This window comes from Boleophthalmus pectinirostris, unplaced genomic scaffold (assembly GCF_026225935.1).
Source record: "Boleophthalmus pectinirostris isolate CB_2022bp ecotype Guang Dong unplaced genomic scaffold, ASM2622593v1 HiC_scaffold_5, whole genome shotgun sequence".
NCBI classification, from domain to species: Eukaryota; Metazoa; Chordata; class Actinopteri; order Gobiiformes; family Gobiidae; genus Boleophthalmus; species Boleophthalmus pectinirostris.
In genome coordinates, this window is record NW_026571404.1 from 28445838 (window position 1) to 28466734 (window position 20897).

At 38.0% G+C, this 20897-nt stretch overlaps 1 protein-coding gene across 4 annotated transcripts in view; it reads right to left on the bottom strand.

Annotated features, from left to right (window-relative positions):
- Positions 1-512: 512 nt before the first annotated feature.
- Positions 513-20897, bottom strand: part of sh3pxd2ab (SH3 and PX domains 2Ab) — a 93557-nt gene continuing 73172 nt past the window's right edge. For 3 of the 4 annotated variants that reach the window (XM_055162418.1, XM_055162419.1, XM_055162415.1), the window contains exons 8-14: positions 16116-16229; positions 10890-10973; positions 4704-4821; positions 4289-4620; positions 3586-3635; positions 3372-3491; positions 513-3300 (exon numbers count right to left, since the gene is read on the bottom strand). In XM_055162418.1, coding sequence (XP_055018393.1) covers positions 1399-3300; positions 3372-3491; positions 3586-3635; positions 4289-4620; positions 4704-4821; positions 10890-10973; positions 16116-16229 — 2720 coding nt within the window. In that variant the 3' untranslated portion in view covers positions 513-1398. The remainder of the gene's footprint in view (positions 3301-3371; positions 3492-3585; positions 3636-4288; positions 4621-4703; positions 4822-10889; positions 10974-16115; positions 16230-20897) is intronic. The other variant, XM_055162416.1, reaches the window with a different exon arrangement.

Consider the following 20897-nt stretch of genomic DNA (forward strand, 5'->3'; position numbering starts at 1 on the left):
TGCTTGCCCGAATAGCTTCCGCTCTCACCTCAAGGCAAGAAGGTCCCTGGTTCAATTCCCAAAGCAGATGGGGCATTCTGTGCGGCGATTGCATGCTCTCCCGTGTCTACAAAGGTGTCCTTCCATTGGGCATTCTGGTTCCGAGACCTCCAGCTAGGTAAGCCTAACCATGATCCTGGCTTTTCTGCCAATAAAATTCACAGCCAGCGTAGTTACAGGTAAGACAGACAAATGATGGAGCATTTATTTCATGTTTTAGCAGACAAGGGGCCATTGTGTTAACTGTAATTACTCTCGTGCATGTATCTTGGCTATGCAGTGCTGTTTACGGGTCTCTGAGCCAACTCTTTACTCCATTGGAGTGAAAGTTGTGTGAGGTAGTTAAAAGAGCCCTTTCATAAAATAAACAATACATTTGCAGGAAACCTTAGACTGGAGACTCCTGTGGGGCGGTCAGAATGTGGTGATTATTAAGTATTATTAACAGAGCCAACCAAAAATAACAAACAGTCTTATAGGTACTTAAAAAGTGCATTTATTTATTTGGTTCTTTAGGCACCTCTGTTAACATCTTTGGTCACACAGTTAACAGGAAACAAAAACAAGCATCACAATTACTGCAGCAGCTCAAAGAGTAATGTTTGTCAAATTTACTGCCCAGCAGAAATTTCAAAATATTATAGGATATAGTTTTGACTATTAAAAGTCTCTCTAATGTGTTATGTCATTAGAGAATTGAGAATAAATAGTTGCTGAAATGAAAGACCCAAAGATTTGGTCGATTTGATGAAAATACTGCCACAGTTTAGGGATGCTCAGTTTGTTTCATTACATTGATAGCGGACACATAAATGGGTAAAATATATCACATAAGGACAGGAATATAAAAACATGCAAACAAGCGTCACTCGAGACTAGCACGAAAAGCTTTGGCAACATTTAGATGTCTTCATAAAAAGGAGTAGAAAATTGCTTAGTTTAACAGCCCTAGGCATAGTCAGTATAATGGATCCTTTCAAACATGCAGAAAGTTTTAAATGCCTTAACAACTTTATAAAAGGACAGACATTAAAAGTTGTACATAAAAACATTTTCAGACATCTTGTTTCAAGTTAAGGTTAGCCTGATGACAGCATCCATCCCCACTTTCTGCTTTTCTCTTTGGCTTGTCCCAACATGCTCCGACATAACTTCTGTGGCCTTCATCACTATCACTGCACTTTACCAGACGTCCCACTTCATTAACACTCATAATCTGATCTGGCTGATCGCTTTGGCACAGGTACCGGGACAGAATCCGTATTTAACACATTTAATGGTCTTCATAAAATAAATGAATCTGTTAAAGTAGTCTTTACACGCATGTTAAAAGAGTTCTTCCAGCTCCATACATGAGTGCTAGTGCTTCTTCTCGAGGTAATTTGAGGGGACCCATCCTTTCCTTGGTCGGCCATTGTCCAGAACTTTGCAGTACCACCAACCGTTCGGATTCCGTTCCAGAACTTCCAAAGATGTGCCCTCGGGAAAACCCATGGTTTCCTCGTCGCCATGGTAATCCGCAATAGACACATACACATCCCTTAGATTGTTGTGGATGATGTGCGGTTTAGGTTTAACGGTAGAAATGGGCACAGCGTTCTTCTGAGAGCTGTGGCTCAGAGATTCAGAGCTCCCATTTCCTGACCTGTATCTGCTCGGAAGTGTGATATTATTTGGGGTGAGATTCCGAGGAACAGTGCCGAATGAAGCATTCCGACGAACTGTGGGGCTGACACGAGGGTGGTCTGTAGAATTCAAGGACTCATTTCTTCTTAGGGAGCTGACAGGGCTGGGGCCATCCATGATGGGGGCGGATATGAAAACAGACTGAGGCCTGACCACCTGCTGCTGCTTGGTGCTGTTTTGTTTTTTGGATGCGCCAAACAAGCCTAAAGGTTTGGTGAAGCCACCTGGAGGTTTAGATGGAATAGGTGGAGTGACTTTCTTTAAGTTTTGGTTGATGTTGTTCAAAGCTTGGACTCTTTGCTCATTCTTCTCTAGACTGTTGGACTTGCTGAGACTTTTTGTGGGAGAGCCATCTGATTCTGATCCCACCATTTCGTCTTGTTGTCTGACTGGTTCCAGGTAGTAGGTGGGAGCCCAACCTTCATTGTCGCCCCAACGGATGTACCACCAACCACTCTCCTGCTTTTCCAACACTTCGACCTCCACTCCAGCAGGGAAGCTGAGCTCAGACTCTTGCACTTTTTCATAGGGGTCTGTTGTGCGATATTGCATGCACCCTTCCAGGTCAGAGTCACCCCGGCTTCCTTTGGAGTAGTTAGAGGAAAGATCAGACGTACTTTGAGAGGAGAAGGAATCCTCAGATGAAACCACAGAAGCAGTCTCAGAATCTTCACCTTTGGATGTTTTGTTGCCATTTTTGAGTTGCCCTGTTGGACGCAGCTGTCTTCTCAAAGTACTGATATCCATTTTCTCAGCACTCTGGGATTTGGCCATATGAGGTTTAGGCCTCACCACTGGTTTGAGTTTGGCAGACGCCTTAGTCGAAGGGGACTCCTTGTTTTCATCTTTATCTTTCTTTGGCGTGGACTCTGTTGAAGCTGATTTTGGGCTGGGCATATCTTCAGATTTGGCAAAGGAGCTCCCATTTAAATCGATTTTGAGTTTGCTGCCCGCAGGTCTCCATCCTCCTGGTGAAAGGTTAGAAGCGGTCTTGCCAGAATCAGACAAAACACTTGTCTTGGAGGAATTCGATTCCCGACTGCACTGGCGTTCTGGGGTCTCTCTGAAGGGCCAAAAACCATCATTCTCATAGATACACTCTTTCTCCGCTTCGGTCTCTTGGCTATCTTCAAACGACTCTCCCATTTTGAAGGAGGCACTGTGAAGAGAAGATGCTGGGGAGGGCTTGGACGAAAGTTGAGATCCTCTTTCAGAAGAAGTGTCCTCCAATTTTGTATCCACGAGAGATCCTTCTCCTCTCAGAAACTCAAACTCCGACTCAAGATCTAAATCGCCAATAGCAGGGACATCGTATTCTGGTTCCTCATAGACAGGTCTGCTTGGAGATACAGGGGACTCTGGAGCTTCAGACCCAGGACTGCTCGGGGGTGCAGTCTCCACTGAATCTTGCTTTTTGACAGGGGGAGCAGGGGGAGGAACTTTGGGGCGACACAGGGTGCTTGTTCTGCGGTTCAGATTGGGCTTTTTGCGTTTGTCAATGTACGAACATGGGGCCCACCCTTCTTTTTCTCCAATCTGGACATACCACCAGCCCCCAGAATTCTTTTCAATCACCTAAAAAACAATCTAAAGTTAGTGACAACTCATAAAATAAAATTTAAAAAATCAACCAGGTGAAGGCTTACATCTGCTTTCTGTCCTCCATTGAAACTGATGCCATCTGATATACAAGACTGGAAATCTGCAATGGTGTAGTACTCAGCTTCAACTGTAGGGGCCTCTGGTGGGGAGGGCAGCTGGAAACCCTAAATATAAAAAGTAAGGGGTAATTATAACCAGAAAAAGTATCTTGTTTTACTGATCTTGGTTAAAAACATTTAAGCTATTTTTTGAACTTACCAATGTGGCGTCTCTTCGTGGGGGAGGTTTTTGCCTGAGAACTGGAGACCCTGTAAAACATAAAATGTTAGATCTTGAGTTGTTTGTTTGTCAAAAACTTATGGTTTTACTAAAAGAAAGTAGAACATTACAACATGATGATGTATTTATTATTTGCCAAGTTAGTTTGCTTACACAAGTGGAACAAACTGACACTTTTCAGACTGACACAACTCCAAAAAATGTAAAGCTACCATTTGTATTTTTTTTCATCTGTGGTCTTGGTCTTCTTCTGTCACACCAAAACTGTCAGACAGCAGAAACGTAAAAAGCATCTATTGGTGTTACATGAGAATACAACAGGGCTGGGTCTGCCAAGCTAATTAAACTAAATGGTAGCTTTAAATTGATTTGGACAAATATTGTACAAGCAGTAAGTAATGTCTTTTTGCAGCCTTAGTATTAACTATCTTAGAGACATGCCTGACATTACTTTAACTATATTTGAAGAGTTTAGTATTTATTATGAATTTATGATGGAACCTGACTTGGAGATTAATTATATATACTCTTATATATGCTATATACTGCTATAATACACACTCTCTTTAGTGTGTTCTACTTCTTTGCTCCTTGAGTTTTTGTAGGCTTTCAATTGATCTCTAATCCAATTCTTGATTCAATGGAACAGTTATTTAGTATTTAGTGAATAAGAGGGCCTAACCTATCTCCACCCGATGAGGAGCGATGCGAGCTACAGCAGGTGAGGCTGGCTCTGTTTTGTTCTTGGACTCTGACTGGCTGTTGCTGGGGCTGGACTCGGGACAGGGCATGGGGAGGCTGATCTCCTTCTTGGCCACCTGGGGGCTCTCTGGGACCCCTTCAGTCTGGATGTCCTTCTCACTGGAGGTCTTTTTGTTGAGCAGGTTGCTAATTTCCATGATGTTACCGATGATCTCCACTGGACCCGTAACTGGCTTCTTGCTGCGTGGACTGAAGTCATCTTTCACTTTCTTTAGGTAAGACGCTGGAGCCCAACCCTCTTTGTCCTGATATCTGTAAAAACAATGGCATAAGTTGCATTCAATATAACGATAAGTTTAGAATACAAATATTGTTTCAAATGGTGTGAAACTTACCTGATGAACCACCAGCCTTCGAGGTTTTTTTGAATGACTTCCACAATGACCCCTTTCTCAAAAGCAATTTCATCTTTGCCCTGACTGGAGTAGGCCTGCACCGTAACGTACTTCTCCTCTGTCAAAAGCACAACAACAAAAATCCCATTTAAGTTTTAGTACACCGCCAAGACATCTGGGCTGTAACTCTATAAAAGTCAGCAATGAAATATGACCATAAGATATAAAGAGAGAAATGGAAATCAAATTAACATGCAGAAATATGTTTAAAGTAATTATTTTGTTCCTTTTTGCTTTATTGTAATAATTTTATGTTATAACTAGTGTATGTGTAGTTCTTCTTCACTAGTGTATATAGCATGTCTGAGTTATTGTTCTTCCTGGCTGTGTATCCGCCAGCTGTAGCAGTAAAAGTGCTGTGTGTGTAAAGGGCTCCTTGGCGTACACTCTTGAATCAGTTTTACCAGTAAAATTTTATGAAACAAAATGCACTTTATAACCGAGTAGATACACGTAGTAAATATTCAGACTGAGATTAAAGTTGGATATGCAATAGCTATACGTGGGCTGTCGTAGATGTCTGCCAGTTAAAAAAGACAGCTGTGTTCTTATACTGTATTATATGTAGAGCACATACAGTATGTGTGTGTAGTACTGGGTACAGACACAAGTGAAATTGGGAACAGCTGGAAGGGTTGGTCATGTATCACGTTTGAAGTTGTAATTTTATACCAAGTTGAAAAAAGTTAATCCAAAGTCATTTATTCAGTCAAGTTTGTACCTTGGCTCAAATTTAAAGTATTACTGCTACTACTGCTAGTAGGTATGTAACAATAACGGAAATAACATGGTGTTGTATCATCAAAGTTCTCACAGGAATATCGTGGACCATCACAATATACTGAATTACAAGTTTCTTTACTTAAATGAACAGTTATGGTACAGCAATAGCTAAAAAAAACAGAGGGAACTACATAGACCATGATCCTTTGTTCCATTTCAATGTAGTCTACATGAAGAAATAACAGTTCTAAACACTCTAAGTGTAGGTTCTTTGTTCTTTCTAAGTCTTCATTCTTTGGATTAAGTCTTGACAAGGCATTTTAAGAGAAAAAATGGCATATTAACAATTTTGTTAGCCTCCACAAAATATTGCATTAAATGAGGTTCATACCGTGATGATATCGTATCATGGGACTTGGATATCTTTATACTGCTAACTGCTACTAATCCAAAAACTTGTCAACAAGGTAAATGCATTTCCAACATTATTGTCATTAAAAGTAGGTTAAACTACTATTACTTACTACTACTTAATATTACCTACCATATCTACCTACTACCACTTCCATTACTTCAACTTACTACCACTACTATCTACTACTAGTTCCTACTACTACCTACTACTATTTCTTACTACCGTTACTACTACTGCACCCAGCCCTTTTGCAAAGAATAACAAAAAAGTTGCATATAGATGTTTGATTTTTTTTGTTTTTTGCATTTCTGGTGATTTACATGATTATTATAAGTAAACCATTATGTAACTACAGTTATAAACTATAAGATTTCCTCTCCTTTATAACAATATATAGTAGCATTATGTTTTCTTCCTTGTCCTTTTTCCTCTGATGTGTTCATTATGACAGGACTGACGCTGTCCTTGGCCTGGTGACAGCTCGCATCCCCCCTAAACGCGCTGCATAATTGAGCTCCTGCTGATTTACACATTCCCACAAGGCCAAAGGGGCACGCAGAGACACCGCTTCCTGTCATTACTGCCCATTCCTGGGTAAACAGAGACAGCTCGCGGAGAAGAGGTGCGTTCAAAGCCCTGCCCAGAGGAGTCGAAAACGTGGCGCCTAGCCTCCAAAACCTCCCTCCCAGCTCGGTCAAGAAAAAGTCCATTTGTCTTGGAGCTAAGTAGTGTGTGTGGGCTGGCATTTCCCTTATACCAGCAAAACTCCAGTCTGCTACATGGGCATAGAATATTTTGGTGCACTTTATTTTTATTTTTTCTGAATCTTCCGGAGTATTTTTTTTTTGTTCCGGCTGGTAGAACGCTTTTCCTCCAACCAGCCACTTTCAAACAATCTCCAGTGGTGCAGTGAAGGGAAACTTTGAATCAGATGCTATGTTAACCACAACATGCATCGCCTGCATCAGAGTTATAAAGGATTTCTGTGCAGTCAGCAAAACATCACTCATATTTTTTTTTCTTCTTCTCTTTTTTTTCTAGCACAAGGCTGTGTTTCAGGCCCAGGGTGGAAACAGCCCCAGTCCAGAGAGGTTTTCTAGGAACGCCTGCCAAGCAAAAAGTCTGGGTTGAACTCAATAGCCTATCCGAGCTCCTCCTGTCAAATGTCCAAGCAGAGTCTTATGTGACGAAGGGCCTTGGACTTGATAAGAACATCTGTGAGACCAAATGACTGTAATTATCCTGCTGAGAATAACAAGATTGTTTGAGGATTGTTTCATTTCGTGCAGCAAGCCAAAATGTTGTTGTTCAATAGATAGTACATTTACTCAAGTCATTTTTGAAAGGCCCATATTACATTATTGCTGATCTATGTTATGTTTTCTCATCAAAAACACCTGAAACCTGAAGTTGTGTTTTGCTTCATTTATTTCACACATGTTTAACACACATACCCTTCTCTCAAATAGAAAACACTCTGTTCCACCTTGTGATGTCATAGTAATATAGGAAGTGCTCCATTGTACTTTTAAATTGCATACACCTTCACGAGAATCATTTGAACTGAAAATTGCCAGTCTCTGTTGTACAAAAGCTAAAAATTAACTGTTAACTGGAAAACTACAGCTTCATGACATCACAAGGAGGAACAGAGCATTTTGAGCTTTGGAGATGTAGACAGACTAATAATAAAGGATTACTCAAATATGAAACAAAACACAACTCCAGGTATGTTTTTGGGGAGGTAACAAAATCTTAACATGGCATAAAGCTCACAAGAGTCAGTTTTGCATAATATAGGACCTTAAATAAAATTGTATGTCTCAGAGTCGTTTTCTAACACTATACTTTTTACTCCTATTTGAGTGATATATTTTACAGTGTAACACTATTCATTTCCAAGTAAATGATTCGGTCACTCTTCTAGCTATGTGACTAAAGCTGATGTTAACATAATAAATGATTTCAACATTTGTTTCTTGTTGTACTCTTTCAAATATGATTTAGTTTTCTCATTTATTTGTGGTCTATCCTTTTCAAATAACAGATTTAAAAAAATGTTTTATTATAATCACATAAACAACTTTAAATCAGAAATGATGTCCAGACCATTTCTACTATTTGAATAGTTTCCCCAAATACCACTACTTTATACTTCTACAGTACTGGAATACTCTTGAGTACATTTTGAGTACTTTACCCCCTTTGCTCAGGTGGAAATATGGAAATCTTAAATACTACAGAACTCCTGTTAGAGAACCATTACAACCATTAGCAAAAAGCTTTAGTGGCTGCATAATTTAGGATGCAATAAAGATCCTACTACACAAAATTGATTATTGCGAACTTTAAGCCATGTCAGAATGTTGTTACCTCATCAAAAACATAACTGGAGTTGTGTTTTGTATCATTCACACATGTCTGAGAAACCTTTTATTATTATGTCTACATCTCCAAAGCTCAAAATGCTCTCTTTCACCTTGAGATGTCAGAAGTTTTCCAGTTAACAGTTACCTTTTAGCTGTTTTCAGGCAATTTTCAGGGCTGAAATCATCCAAACCATTCTAATGAAGGTGTACTGAGTTTAAAAACACAGTGGAGCACTTCCTGTATTACCACATGACATCACAAAATGGAATAGAGAGAAGAACTAAGCCTGAATATGTATGATTGTGTGTTAAACATGTACAGAACTCCAGGTATGTTTGTGACGAGGAAACAACTTTACAGCATAGATCAAAAAAACAGTGTAATATGGGTTCTTTAATAACTTCATATCATTGTACTTCCGTGCTATGTTCATGTAACTATTGCAAACTAATGCAAACCAATTTATAATGTTAAAAGCAACGCATTCGATTTATGTAAAAATACAACTCTAGGTCCTTTTCAATTCAAAGTATCATGCTTACAAGCGTACAACTTTACTTAGACTTGCTTTATCAAAGATTTTAAAAGCATTTCATAGTCAATCTGAGTCAAGCCAAAATCAATGTTGAAGGATTGGCCTGGTTGAATGTAGCCAAAGGGCGCCTGAGGACTGAGCAGTGGATCTCACCAGTGATGAAACAGTTGAATTAAGTTTGAGGTCACACTAATCAGACTGAAGCTTATACTATAGTAATAATATGGGAACAGCAGTAGTAGTAGAAATAGTAGTAGTAGTAGTAGTGTCTTTAGCAGTTCATAGTCTAAAACTCTATGTCAATATGTCAATCATGTATACAAACACATACTTTTATTATTGCTTTTTGTTTTCTTCTTTTTTTTCTGATTCCAATGATTGGGTCTCTTGAGGTCGTCTTTTCATTTAAAGGGCCTGTACCTAATTTTGAACCATGACTGAACCTGTTTCACTTTGAATGCTCTCTGTGTTGATGATGAACCATGACAAAGGAATACCTATCAGGAATAATCACAGGCAGTTGTTTCCATGTGGTTCTAATCCAGCACTGTTTCTGATTGGATACAATGGTCCTGGCACTTGCTTCCTTATGGTTCTCATCCAACAAAATCCTCTGTCTTTTAAATTTAAATTAAATTGTAAAAGGCAAAAACAGCTGTCTCATTCTTTTCCTATTCCTAAACTATCCACACTACTACTACTATCAGTATCATTCTTTTTGTCTTCATGAACTATCAGGACTACTACTACTACTACTACTACTACTACTACTACTACTACTACTACTACTACTACTACTAACTACAACTACAACTACAACTACAACTACAACTACTACTACTACTACTACTACTACTACTACTACTACTACTACTACAACTACTAACTACAACTACAACTACAACTACAACTACTACTACTACTACTACAACTACAACTACAACTACAACTACTACTACTACTACTACTACTATACACTACTTACTACTACTACTAAACTACTACAACTACAACAACTACTACAACTACTACGACTACATACTACCTACAACTACTACTACAACTACATACTACTACTACTACTACTACTACTACTACTACATACTAACTACACTACAACTACTACAACTACTACTACTACTACTACTACTACTACTACTACTAATAACTACTACAACTACAACAACTACAACTACTAAACTACATACTACAAACTACTACTACTACTACTACAACTACTACTATACTAATACTACTACTACTACTAATACTACTACTACTATACTACTACTATACTACTACTACTAACTACAACTACAACTACAACTACAACTACTACTACTACTACTACTACTACTACTACTACTACTACTACTAACTACTAACTACAACTACAACTACAACTACCTACAACTACTACAACTACTACAACTACTACTACTACTACTACTACTACTACTACTACTACTACAACTACAACTACTACTACTACTACAACTTACTACACTACTACTACTACCTACTATGACTACATACTACACTACTACACTGTTCACTATCAGACTACTACTACTACTACTAGTATTACTACTTACTACATACTAACTACAACTATAACTACATACTAACTACAACTGCTACAACTACATAGTACTACAACTACTACTACAACTACTACTACTACTAATTACATACTACAACTACATACTACTACATACTACTACTACTACTACTACTACTAACTACTACTACTACTACTACTACTACTACCTACTACCTACTATTACCTACTACTACAAAATAAATATGGATTTTGTTTTAATCTTTGCACTTAAAAGAAAAGCTGTTTTCATTCTCTGAACTGGTATTGGCTGATATATCAGTTGCAGATGCTTAAAGGCAAAGGCAGATTGGTATTGGGACATAAAAAGCGAGATTGGTGCCTCCCAGGTATTTATTTCATTACCGGACAACTGGTGATGATGTTACTATGTCAAGACATGTTTAGAAGCACACATAGTTAGCTGAACAGAAGACAGTGTGAGTGGACAGATGTGACACATGTGAATGGGATCTCCTTCACCTCGGCTCTGCTGCCTGCTGATGACCCCGCCCAGAGTCCACCTCCGGTCCAGCCTCTTCAGATGGGCCTTGTGCCTCTTTGGGACTGATGCATGTGGACAGCAGACGTAAACAAACACAGCATGGAAGACACACACACATGTTATAGACGCACAACACAACCAATGATGGGAAGAACACTTTGAACATGTATTTAGTTACAGACAGTATTAGGAAGTAACTGAATACATGTACCGAGAAGAGATAATTGGAATACAAATTTTGAGTAAAATAACTTTTTAATTAGGTGGTATTCAGATTACAGTTAGTTTTCTAAAATCATAGGAATACATTACAGTATTTGATCATGTAATTTCATTTTTACACTGCACATAATCAGTGAGGAAAAAACAAACAAACCCACAGCTATTTTTGTGATTGAAAGTGTGATTTTTAAATCTCCAATGAGTGAGAGGAAATGTGTAACAAATGGTGAAACAAATATAAAGCTATTTTAATCCTCTGTTGCGTTTGACACTATAATTTAAAATGCATCTTGATGTAAAAGTATTCTTAGTATTTCATATACAGTACATCATTTTAAAGCAGGTATTTAGTATTCTGTAACATACAATTAACATACATTTAAATACATTTTCAAGGTATTCTTCCCATCACTGGTCACAGAATACTGAATACCTTCATTAAAATATATTTTGTTAAGTATTATATTACACGGGCCAATCAGAGTACTGTATTATTCTGAATACTTAGAATACTTTTAGTTTTACATCACGTTGCATATAAAGATAGTACTATCTTTACTCTACAGATACAGTGTAAAGATGAAAGATAATATTAATAACAGCTTTATATTTGTTTCACTGTTTTTAAGATCAGTCACTATGAGAGCAGTGTTTTCTATTTCTCTCACTGATTTTGTGCAGTTTGAAGCCTAAATTACATAATCAAATACCAAAATGTAATCCTTTGATTTTAGAAACTAACTATATATCCTGATACCACCAAATGAAAAAGTACCTGTACCAGAAAACCAGTTACTCAAAATCAGTATTTGCTTACAGTATACTGTACGTCTTCTCAGTACAGGTATTCAGTAACTTCCCAACACTGAACACAACACACATGGATCCAAAATGGCGTCCGTGTGATGGTTAGCCACACAGATGCACATGAGATTAGAGGAACAACATGGAGGATGGCGGGAAAGGGAGAGGATGGGTGAACAGGTGCATGGGTGAATGGAGGTTATAGAGGAAGTGTTAAAGACGGTCGGTGTGGGTTTTAATTAGGAAGCAGTTTGGCTTGGTTTTCTCATCCTACAGCATCTGGCACACACATTGCGTCTGCAGGGATGCCACTCAATTAAAAGAGCAGATGGGAAGATTGCTAAGTTAGAAGGAGGACGATTTTTGTCTTATTTCGGAGGTAAGATTTACTGTGAACATAAATATAACTCAGAAGATTCAAATGTAGATGTAGGAAAGTTGCCCGTATACGCAAGCTTTTGGGTGTAATTAAAAAGTCCATAATTACGCTGTTTTCTGATCTATGTTAGATATCATGTAATGTTGTTTCCTCATTAAAAACATACCTGGAGCTTTGTTTTGTTTCACTTACACATATATTAATACACAAATCCTGCATATTTAGGCGAGTTCTTCTCTCTGACAGAATACACTCTCTTCCACCTGTGGAATAACATGTGGTAATAAAAAGTAAAAAATTGAAAAGTACTCCAGGTATGTTTTGAGGAGGTAACAACAGTCTAATATGGGTTAAAGATGACTATTTTACATAATATCTTTTAAATATGTTAAATTAATGCATATATTTTAAATAATTAATCTTGAAATATAAATTGTTTGCTTTGGTTTAACATAAAATTATGAATTAAAGAAAAAACATAAAATTGTGGGGTTTTTTTTGTCTATTGTTTTGGAGCAGCAGTGATAAAACGCATTGTACATGTACTGGAGTGACTATCCAATACTTTTAAAGGATATTTTGCCAATGTGGAAACAAACAACTTTGCAAATTGTTTTAATTCTTGGTATTTAATATATCTAGTGTACTTTTACTTCTTGATTTTTTCAAATTCTAAGTCTAAATGGGAGTGACCTGACATCACATTAGTGCACTATAGGCCAACCATAAGACTAAACTTTAAAGATGCACCGTGTAACTTATCTGCTGGAGAGTCTGTCACCTGCTTGGCTCCATGTAGATGTGCCTAGAATGATCCAGAGTATGGCTATAAATTTATGAATCTCCATGGAGACTTGCAGGACAACTTACACCACTCACAGTAAGAAGTTTTTATGTTTTTTAAGATATTTTTGAGCTATAAATAGCACCTGTAATTGAACAAAGGCAAGATAGATTAGTTTAATACCCTACTGAGGACAATTAAACCAAAGCATTAACATCTCTATCAAGACCCCCTCCAGAAAAGTTACATAGTGCACCTTTAAAGGTCAAATTTGATTAAATGACTCAAGCCCAACACCTTTGCCTGCACTCTCCATACAGTTATGTGAGATGTTTTATGGATCTATCTGCCTTCAAGCCTAAACATCAGATTTATTGTTCTATCAAATAAAAACTAAACTAGGCGGGGGCCCCATGCTTACTCTGCAGTATGGAGAAAGGGTTTACATTTGCAGTTTTCAGCAATTTCCTATCTTTTGGGGTGAAGCATCATTAAATATGAAGGCATCGAGGGGTGAGGACCACAAGACTCACAAGAAGATGCTTTATGATTTTTATGCCATTTTCGCGACTGGCTACACACATAAGGGCTAATTACACTGACGTATTCTGTTTTCCTCTCAAATTGACAGTGACAGTAAACCTCGCTATCTCAAACAGTTGATAGACGGGCCTGGGTGCACTTGGAAATCCCTGGTGAAATGATGTATTGTGTGCAAAAAAGTGGTTTCAACAAATTGTGAAACTGTAGCTATTCTGAAGTCATAAGATATACAAGGCCAATGGGAGTTGCTATTGTTGCAGCTAGCGTAAAATGTACAGTAAAAGATATGCTGGCCACACTGCTGGAAAATTTCAGTGTTTGTTTGGAATGGGGTTATCATTATTTTCGTACCCGGACTTGGTTGGGTTTTTCCATAATGCAATGCAGACACTTTAAAACAATAGAATCTTATGAGGAGTTTAAAGAGGGGATATTTAACTTCTATTGGGTATTAACTGCTAACACATAACATATTTACATCACTGTGTTACATTTTATTGTTTTGAAAATGCTATATTAGCCGAAAGCAACGTATTAACATGTTCTGTAAGTTTCAAGTCACTCCCTCTTCAGAGCACTAATAATAACACAATCGGTACCGGTAATGAAATGACTGCATCGGGTTTGTGAAGTTGTTGTGTACAGTTTTGTATCATGCTTTTGTATATTTATGGAGAATTGTGGTATGATAACATGGATGGCATAGGCTTGTGGGCTAAGCATTGGACAGAATCTTAAAAGTAACTGTAAGGTAGGTCTGAATAGGGTCCCAGAGAGATCCCTAAATTACTGAAACGTGTGGATGACCTCCAAAACCTCAACATGAGAGAACAACATTATATATGTATTTAGCATTATACTCCCTCTTTAAAGTATTTTTCAATTATAGTTTGGCTAAGGCTAAGACAGAATCAATAATATCTGATATATTGATTTACATTGACAAGTGTTTCAATACACTTGGCGTATATGTTCATAGTTGACAAGCAAAGGAATGAGTGTTTTCTATCAAGTTTTGGAAAAAGCTGAAATATGAACAATATGTAGTTTATTCTTTATTCAATCTTATTTTGGCAACTACAGACCTCTGGCAGGCTGCATCTGTCAACGATACTCAATTTTCACATTACTCTATGCATTGTTGTTGGGGTGGTCTTATGAGCTGAAGTTCTTTTCTTATTAACTTTTCTTTCAGCAAACTAAGCATAATCTGACATATTTTTGGTTCTTTACTGACAGTAAAATTATGCAAAAATTCAGTATTACATCATCATCCAATCATTTTCATGTGTCTACTCCTGTTATATCATCTCGGTAACCCTGATCCAGAACCACCGCCTATATTTTGAAATTTTAAAAGAAGTGATCCCATGCTTGGCTATTGCTTATGTCCAAATATGTGTTATCCGAAAAGTATTGATGATGACATCCTTTTGCAAATTTTTTGGCTTTCATGTTGACACGCCATGCTATCCTAAAATCTGGTGTTTTTCTTATAGATTTCTGGATTCTGTTCTGACTGGTGGCCTTCAAAATCTACTGTACGACTACTGTACTTGCCACTGTTGATACTTTGCAGTGACATCACGCTGGGGGTGTTCTACATGTATCTCTATTGGTGGAATATTCAACAGTTACTACGTTGACACAATGCTTATATTAGCAAAAACTGCCAAAAATGTTTTAAGACTGTTTGGGAAGTAAAAAAAAAAAAAAAAAGATTTAAACACATTTTCAGGAACCTGGGATCAATTCAAGCATTCGTGGAGTTGGATTTTCAACAAAAAAGGACATTTTTTGTGTGAGAAATTTGTTTAACAGCACAAATCATCTCACCTGTTGTAGTTCCAACCAAACCAGCTCTTTCTTTCTGTTCATTATTATTATTATTATTATGATTGTGTTAAACTAAAGCTCCGATTAAGTCTTCTAACAGAGCAGTGCTTTCAGTTAGCATCACACCCCCAGAGATATTTGATGACATCAGCTGCACAGTATCAATAACCAAGCCTTCTATGATAGCACCACACAAAACTGCAAGTCAAATATTCCTTTAATTAACAACTCGTATAAATTAATGATGAGTTAGCGAAAATGCATATATTTTATTCCCTTCTGGCTGGTCAGTCACACACGGTTCTTTCATGGGCGAATAGTATATCGAAGTCTTTTACGGTGCATTAGTATACAGAATTTACAGTTTGCAGTGGTTTCGTGGTCTAGCGCTCCTCCCCTATGTTTACCAAGGCCTGAATCTACACTAAAGCCAACTTGTTCTGACCGGCTCGGGGTAGAAAAGTAGAGCTCAACGTGAATTTGTTCCATTTTGTCACAGATTAGCGCTGCACTAGACCGGAGCGTAGGGCTGTGTCTGTGTGGTTGTCTTGTCTGCAGTGGGTGGATGGGGGGGTAGGTGCGTCGGTGGGTAGGTGGGTGTGGATCTAATATAAGGGGGATTTGAAAGGGGTTTACCTTCTCCAGATTTCGAAGCACCCAGCTCCAGGTCATCACGAGTGCCGCTGTGGGAGTTCAGATAGGTGGCGGGGACCCAGCCCTGCTCCTCTGCGGTGCTCACGAACCACCAACCTGCACACAAGTTAGGTTTACTGTTAAAACAAATATATATATAAAGGAAAAAAGCAAAGTTGGGCCAGACCTTGCTTTAAAATTTTATTAAGATGCTTTATGTTTGTTTTGCCATATCGGTGGAGGGTCTACCCCAAAGTAACACGTTGTTCAAGGTACTTTCGGGCAAAAAAAAATAAAAGACACATACACAATTAAATACACACAAGGCATTAACTTTAATACCATACTGTGGAACATTTCAGACAAAGGAATATCATGGACATAGACACAAGCAGGCGATGTACCCACGATGAACCATCAGGGCTTAAAGTCTGTTCAGTTCAGTAATTAAGCACATAAGTACTGCACTGTTGTGTAATAAAGATCAAAACACAATCATGTGATTTTGAAATCCTCTTCAGTTCAAAAATCTGTTTGGAAGACACAACTCGAGACATGGAATTAATCGTCACAAGTCACACAAAGCAAGCACAGCGGAGGATGGCGAGACTCAGCAAACTCCCTATAAGACTGAAAATCAAACCAATCTTTCCATCTGATATTATTTCTGCGATACAATCCAAACCCAAATATGTATAAGGGGCCTTGAGGAAGAGCAAAGTGCAGACTAAAGCTGTTTCATTATAGAGGAGGATGCCGAGGATACAGTTAAACATATGCAGACGATACGCCGTGGCAACCCATGAAAGAAAACACCCATATACGGAAAGCCCCATGAAAACTCTATAAGCTTGATGCTGCTTATATATTTACTTGTCACACCACATCTAAATCTCGTTTAAATTACACTACAGATTGACAGCCTATTGCCTGTATCGCTGAATATGATTTCTCTGTTTGTAATTCGACACCTCTTTTCATCTCACTGTGATGAAACAAATAAACAAGAGGATATAAACAACGTAATTGTGCTGACTCAGTGATTTTGGCTTGACTGTGGGAGCCAGGATCTAAAGTGGAAACACTAGCTGGAGGTCTGTGCAAATGTGCTTTCCATAAAAATCACTATTGACTTCAGCCGAGTACAGAAAATATGATGAACTGTCACTGGCCAAACTTTCGTATTCGCAATGATACAGATGATTTCAGTAGGTTTTTTCGGGCATGACGGCAGTGCTCCAAGGTTTATGACAAAAGCCTAGATGAAAATCTTGCCATGCTTGAAATAACAAAATAAGTAAGTGAAAAAGACTTTCTATAAGTTAAAGGTCTGGTGTTACGCTGAATCTACTTTTTGAGTCATCCACAAATGTTCTTCTATGTTTTTAAAGCCCCTCTGTGTAACTTTTTAGCTAAAAATAGACTAAATGTTTATGTTTATTCCACTGAAAACTAAAACAGAAAAACACGTCCTTACTTGTCCTTACTCTGAGCTTGCATGTACACAAAACTGACTCCAGCTTGTTTAGAAGGAAATGTTGTATGATGTTCCTTTGACTAGAAAAAGTAAACATTTACCTCCGTGTAGAATATTTCTGTGGAACCATGCAGGTGACGTGCAACCTTCAGAAAGTTACACAGTGCTTTGAATTCCATACACAATCTGTGTGCCCTCTGCTGGTAACTGTTGGCTCTTCTGCATTTAAAATCCATCACTGTGTTGCCTTTAGTTGTTTCCATACACATCATTAAATGTTACGCAATGAAAAATACCAGTGTTATGTTGCCTGGAGAGATAGTAAAAGCCTGAATATGCTTAATATAGGAGTCTATAGGAGTTTTAATATGAACTACTTAGCAAGAAACCCCATTGACAAAGCTGGCAGGAGACTGGGTTTACACATCTTATTTGTTGTGGTAACAGAAATACAATATGGCCGACAGCTGTAGGGACAGGCCATAAAGAAGCTGTGACTGTTCCATCGCACTTTCACACATGGACCGCAGAGTTTACATGTGTCTACTGTACTGTATTTACTACAACACCAAAAAGAATAAAAAATAAATCCACTGCACAATATAAGAAGTATAGAAGTAAAAAGGACAGAATGGCAAGCTTTATTTTGGCATGTGATTCCAATTACTGGTGTCCATATTAGTACTGTGTTACTACTTGTACTAGTACTCCTACTTCTACTACAATATCTACTGTCACAGGACACTACTGCTGCTTCTACAGCTTACTACTTAGTTTGGACACTACAATTTCAGCTTCAAATGTCATTGCTACTACTTCAATTATTACTTAAACAACTTCTACTATACATTAGCTGCAACAATTTCATTTGTTAAGTCATTAATTAAAAGATCCTATGTCATGCAAAATTGACTCTTGTGAACTTTAAGTCATGTTATAATGTTAACATACCTGGAATTGTGATTTTTGTGTGTGTGTTTTTTTTTTTGTTTTTTATTCACACATGTTTGAGTAAACCCTTTATTATTAGTCTGTTTACATCTTCAAAGCTTAAAATGTGCTGTTTACCTTGTGATGTCATGAAGCTGTAGTTTTCCAGTTAACAGTTACCCTTCGCTCACTAGAGATTGGCAACTGCAGGGCTGAAACTACGTCTCCAGTGAAGGTGAATGGAGTTTAAAAACACAGTGGAGCACTTCCTGAAATACTACATGACATCACAAGGTGGAACAGAGTGTTTTCTATTTGAGAGAAAAACTCAGCCAAACAACAACAAATCACAACTCCAATGTGTTTCTGATGAGGAAACAACATTATAAAATAGATCAGAAAATAGTGTAATACGGGCCCTTTAATGAAAGTACAATTAATTTATTTGCATGATAAATAGTCACTTAACATACTTTCAATATTCACTAACCTGATATGAAAAATATATAATATATATAAAGATATACACCAATATGTCCTCTGTACTTTTTGCTTTGCTCTTTGTTAGTAATCTATCCTCAGATGACCATCAGAGCACGCGCCCTTATTCATCTCTCGTCTCATCGCTCTAACACACATAAGGGGAGCTGTTAGGTCAAGCCATAATTCCTCCCATCTAACTTATTGATCTGTTCTCCAACATGGCCGCGGGCAGTAATACCACTCCCCCGTGTCAGCTGCAGTCATATTTACCACAGTAAATGCTAATGAAGGCTGCTGATGTAAGATTTTGATAGCTGGGGAATGTTGCTTGGACCAATGCCTATCTGTCCACTATATGTAATTGTATTGGACAGGAAGTGCTGACTGGCTCTGTGCATTAACAGAGATGTCAATAGCTAGTGTAAATATAAGATGTGTTTAACTGAGTGATTTACCTCCCTACACTGTACTAAACAAGTGTATTGATATATAGACTACTAGTATTGCTGACTGTCAAAGCACTTAAATAGATTTTATGGTGGCTTTAATGTCTAATGGAGATGAGGGGAAGTAAGAAGTACAGATTTGTCACTGTAATACGGAAAGTTCAAGGGCCTAGTCAAATGAGTATTCAACTTGAGTACCGTATTTTTTGGACAATAAATCACCCTTTTTTTCATGGTTTAGGTGGTCCTGCGACTTATACTCCGGTGTGACTTATATATTAAAATTTTCACACTGACTGCCGCGAGAGGGCGCTCTAGGCTTGTGTGTCAGTATCTAGGTACTACTATTACTCCTGTACCACGCTCACTTTGCTCTACTGTGCATGTCTCCTGTAGAAAAAGCTGCTGTCTTGCTGCAAATAGCAAAATATGCAGCCGAAAAGGGTAATCGAGCAGCAGAAAGAAAGTTTGGAGTGAGCGAGAAACTTGTGAGGGACTGGCGGAAAGCAAGGATAAACAACACAGCTTCACGGTGTGCCATGTAACTTTCCTGGAAGTCACTGGATGAATCGACAAAGCCTGAACTTCAATGACAACCGTAACCATCCTGTCGGGATTCAGAAAGGCCGGAATAATTCTAACTGGAACTGATTCTGAGTCTGACGACAGCTACGCAGGAGAGGAAGCGGTCATGGGTCTATGGTTCATCTCCGGAGGTCACGGAGTTGCTCAGAAGTGACACAGAGGATGAAGAATTCAATGGATTAGTGATTTGGAGTGAAATCGTGAGTTTGGTAAACTTATGTTCTGTTGTTTATGCTATAATTATCTGAATAACTGTTCATATGTTACGTTAACATATTAATGCCTATTCAGCCTGTTGTTGTCTGTTCTGCCTTTCAAGATGAAATATCAGTTCCTGGTCTCTGATTTTACAAAATAAATTTCCTCAAAAAGTGCAATATATAGTCTACTGCAACATATATATGTTTTTTTCTTCTTCATTGAGCATTTTTTGCTCATTTTTATGTTTTGTTTGAAAATACCATGTACTCAGTGGTGAAAATTGGCTCTTGCTTTCCATTGGGGAGTACAGTACAGTATATTGTCACTTTCTATAATCTAGAAGGAACCGATTAAACATCTTTTTAAACGAATCTAGTGAAAACAGTGTTCATAATAAAAGAAGAATAAAAGAAGGCCTGCCAGTTGCCTGTATCCGTGGTGATATTATTGAGAAAGCAGATGATGCCACCAGGACAAGTCACAAGTCAGATCTGTGGAGAGTCAGCCCTGCTCGCAGTGAGAAGATTTTGAGTGATAATCAACAATAAATCATATGTCTCTAGTAACAAAACAAACTTTTTCTATAGCTGTTTTTATTAACTACTTTTAATACTTTCCTGGATTACTCCTGCGAGTGGTACTATTTCAAATGTAGTTGGTACT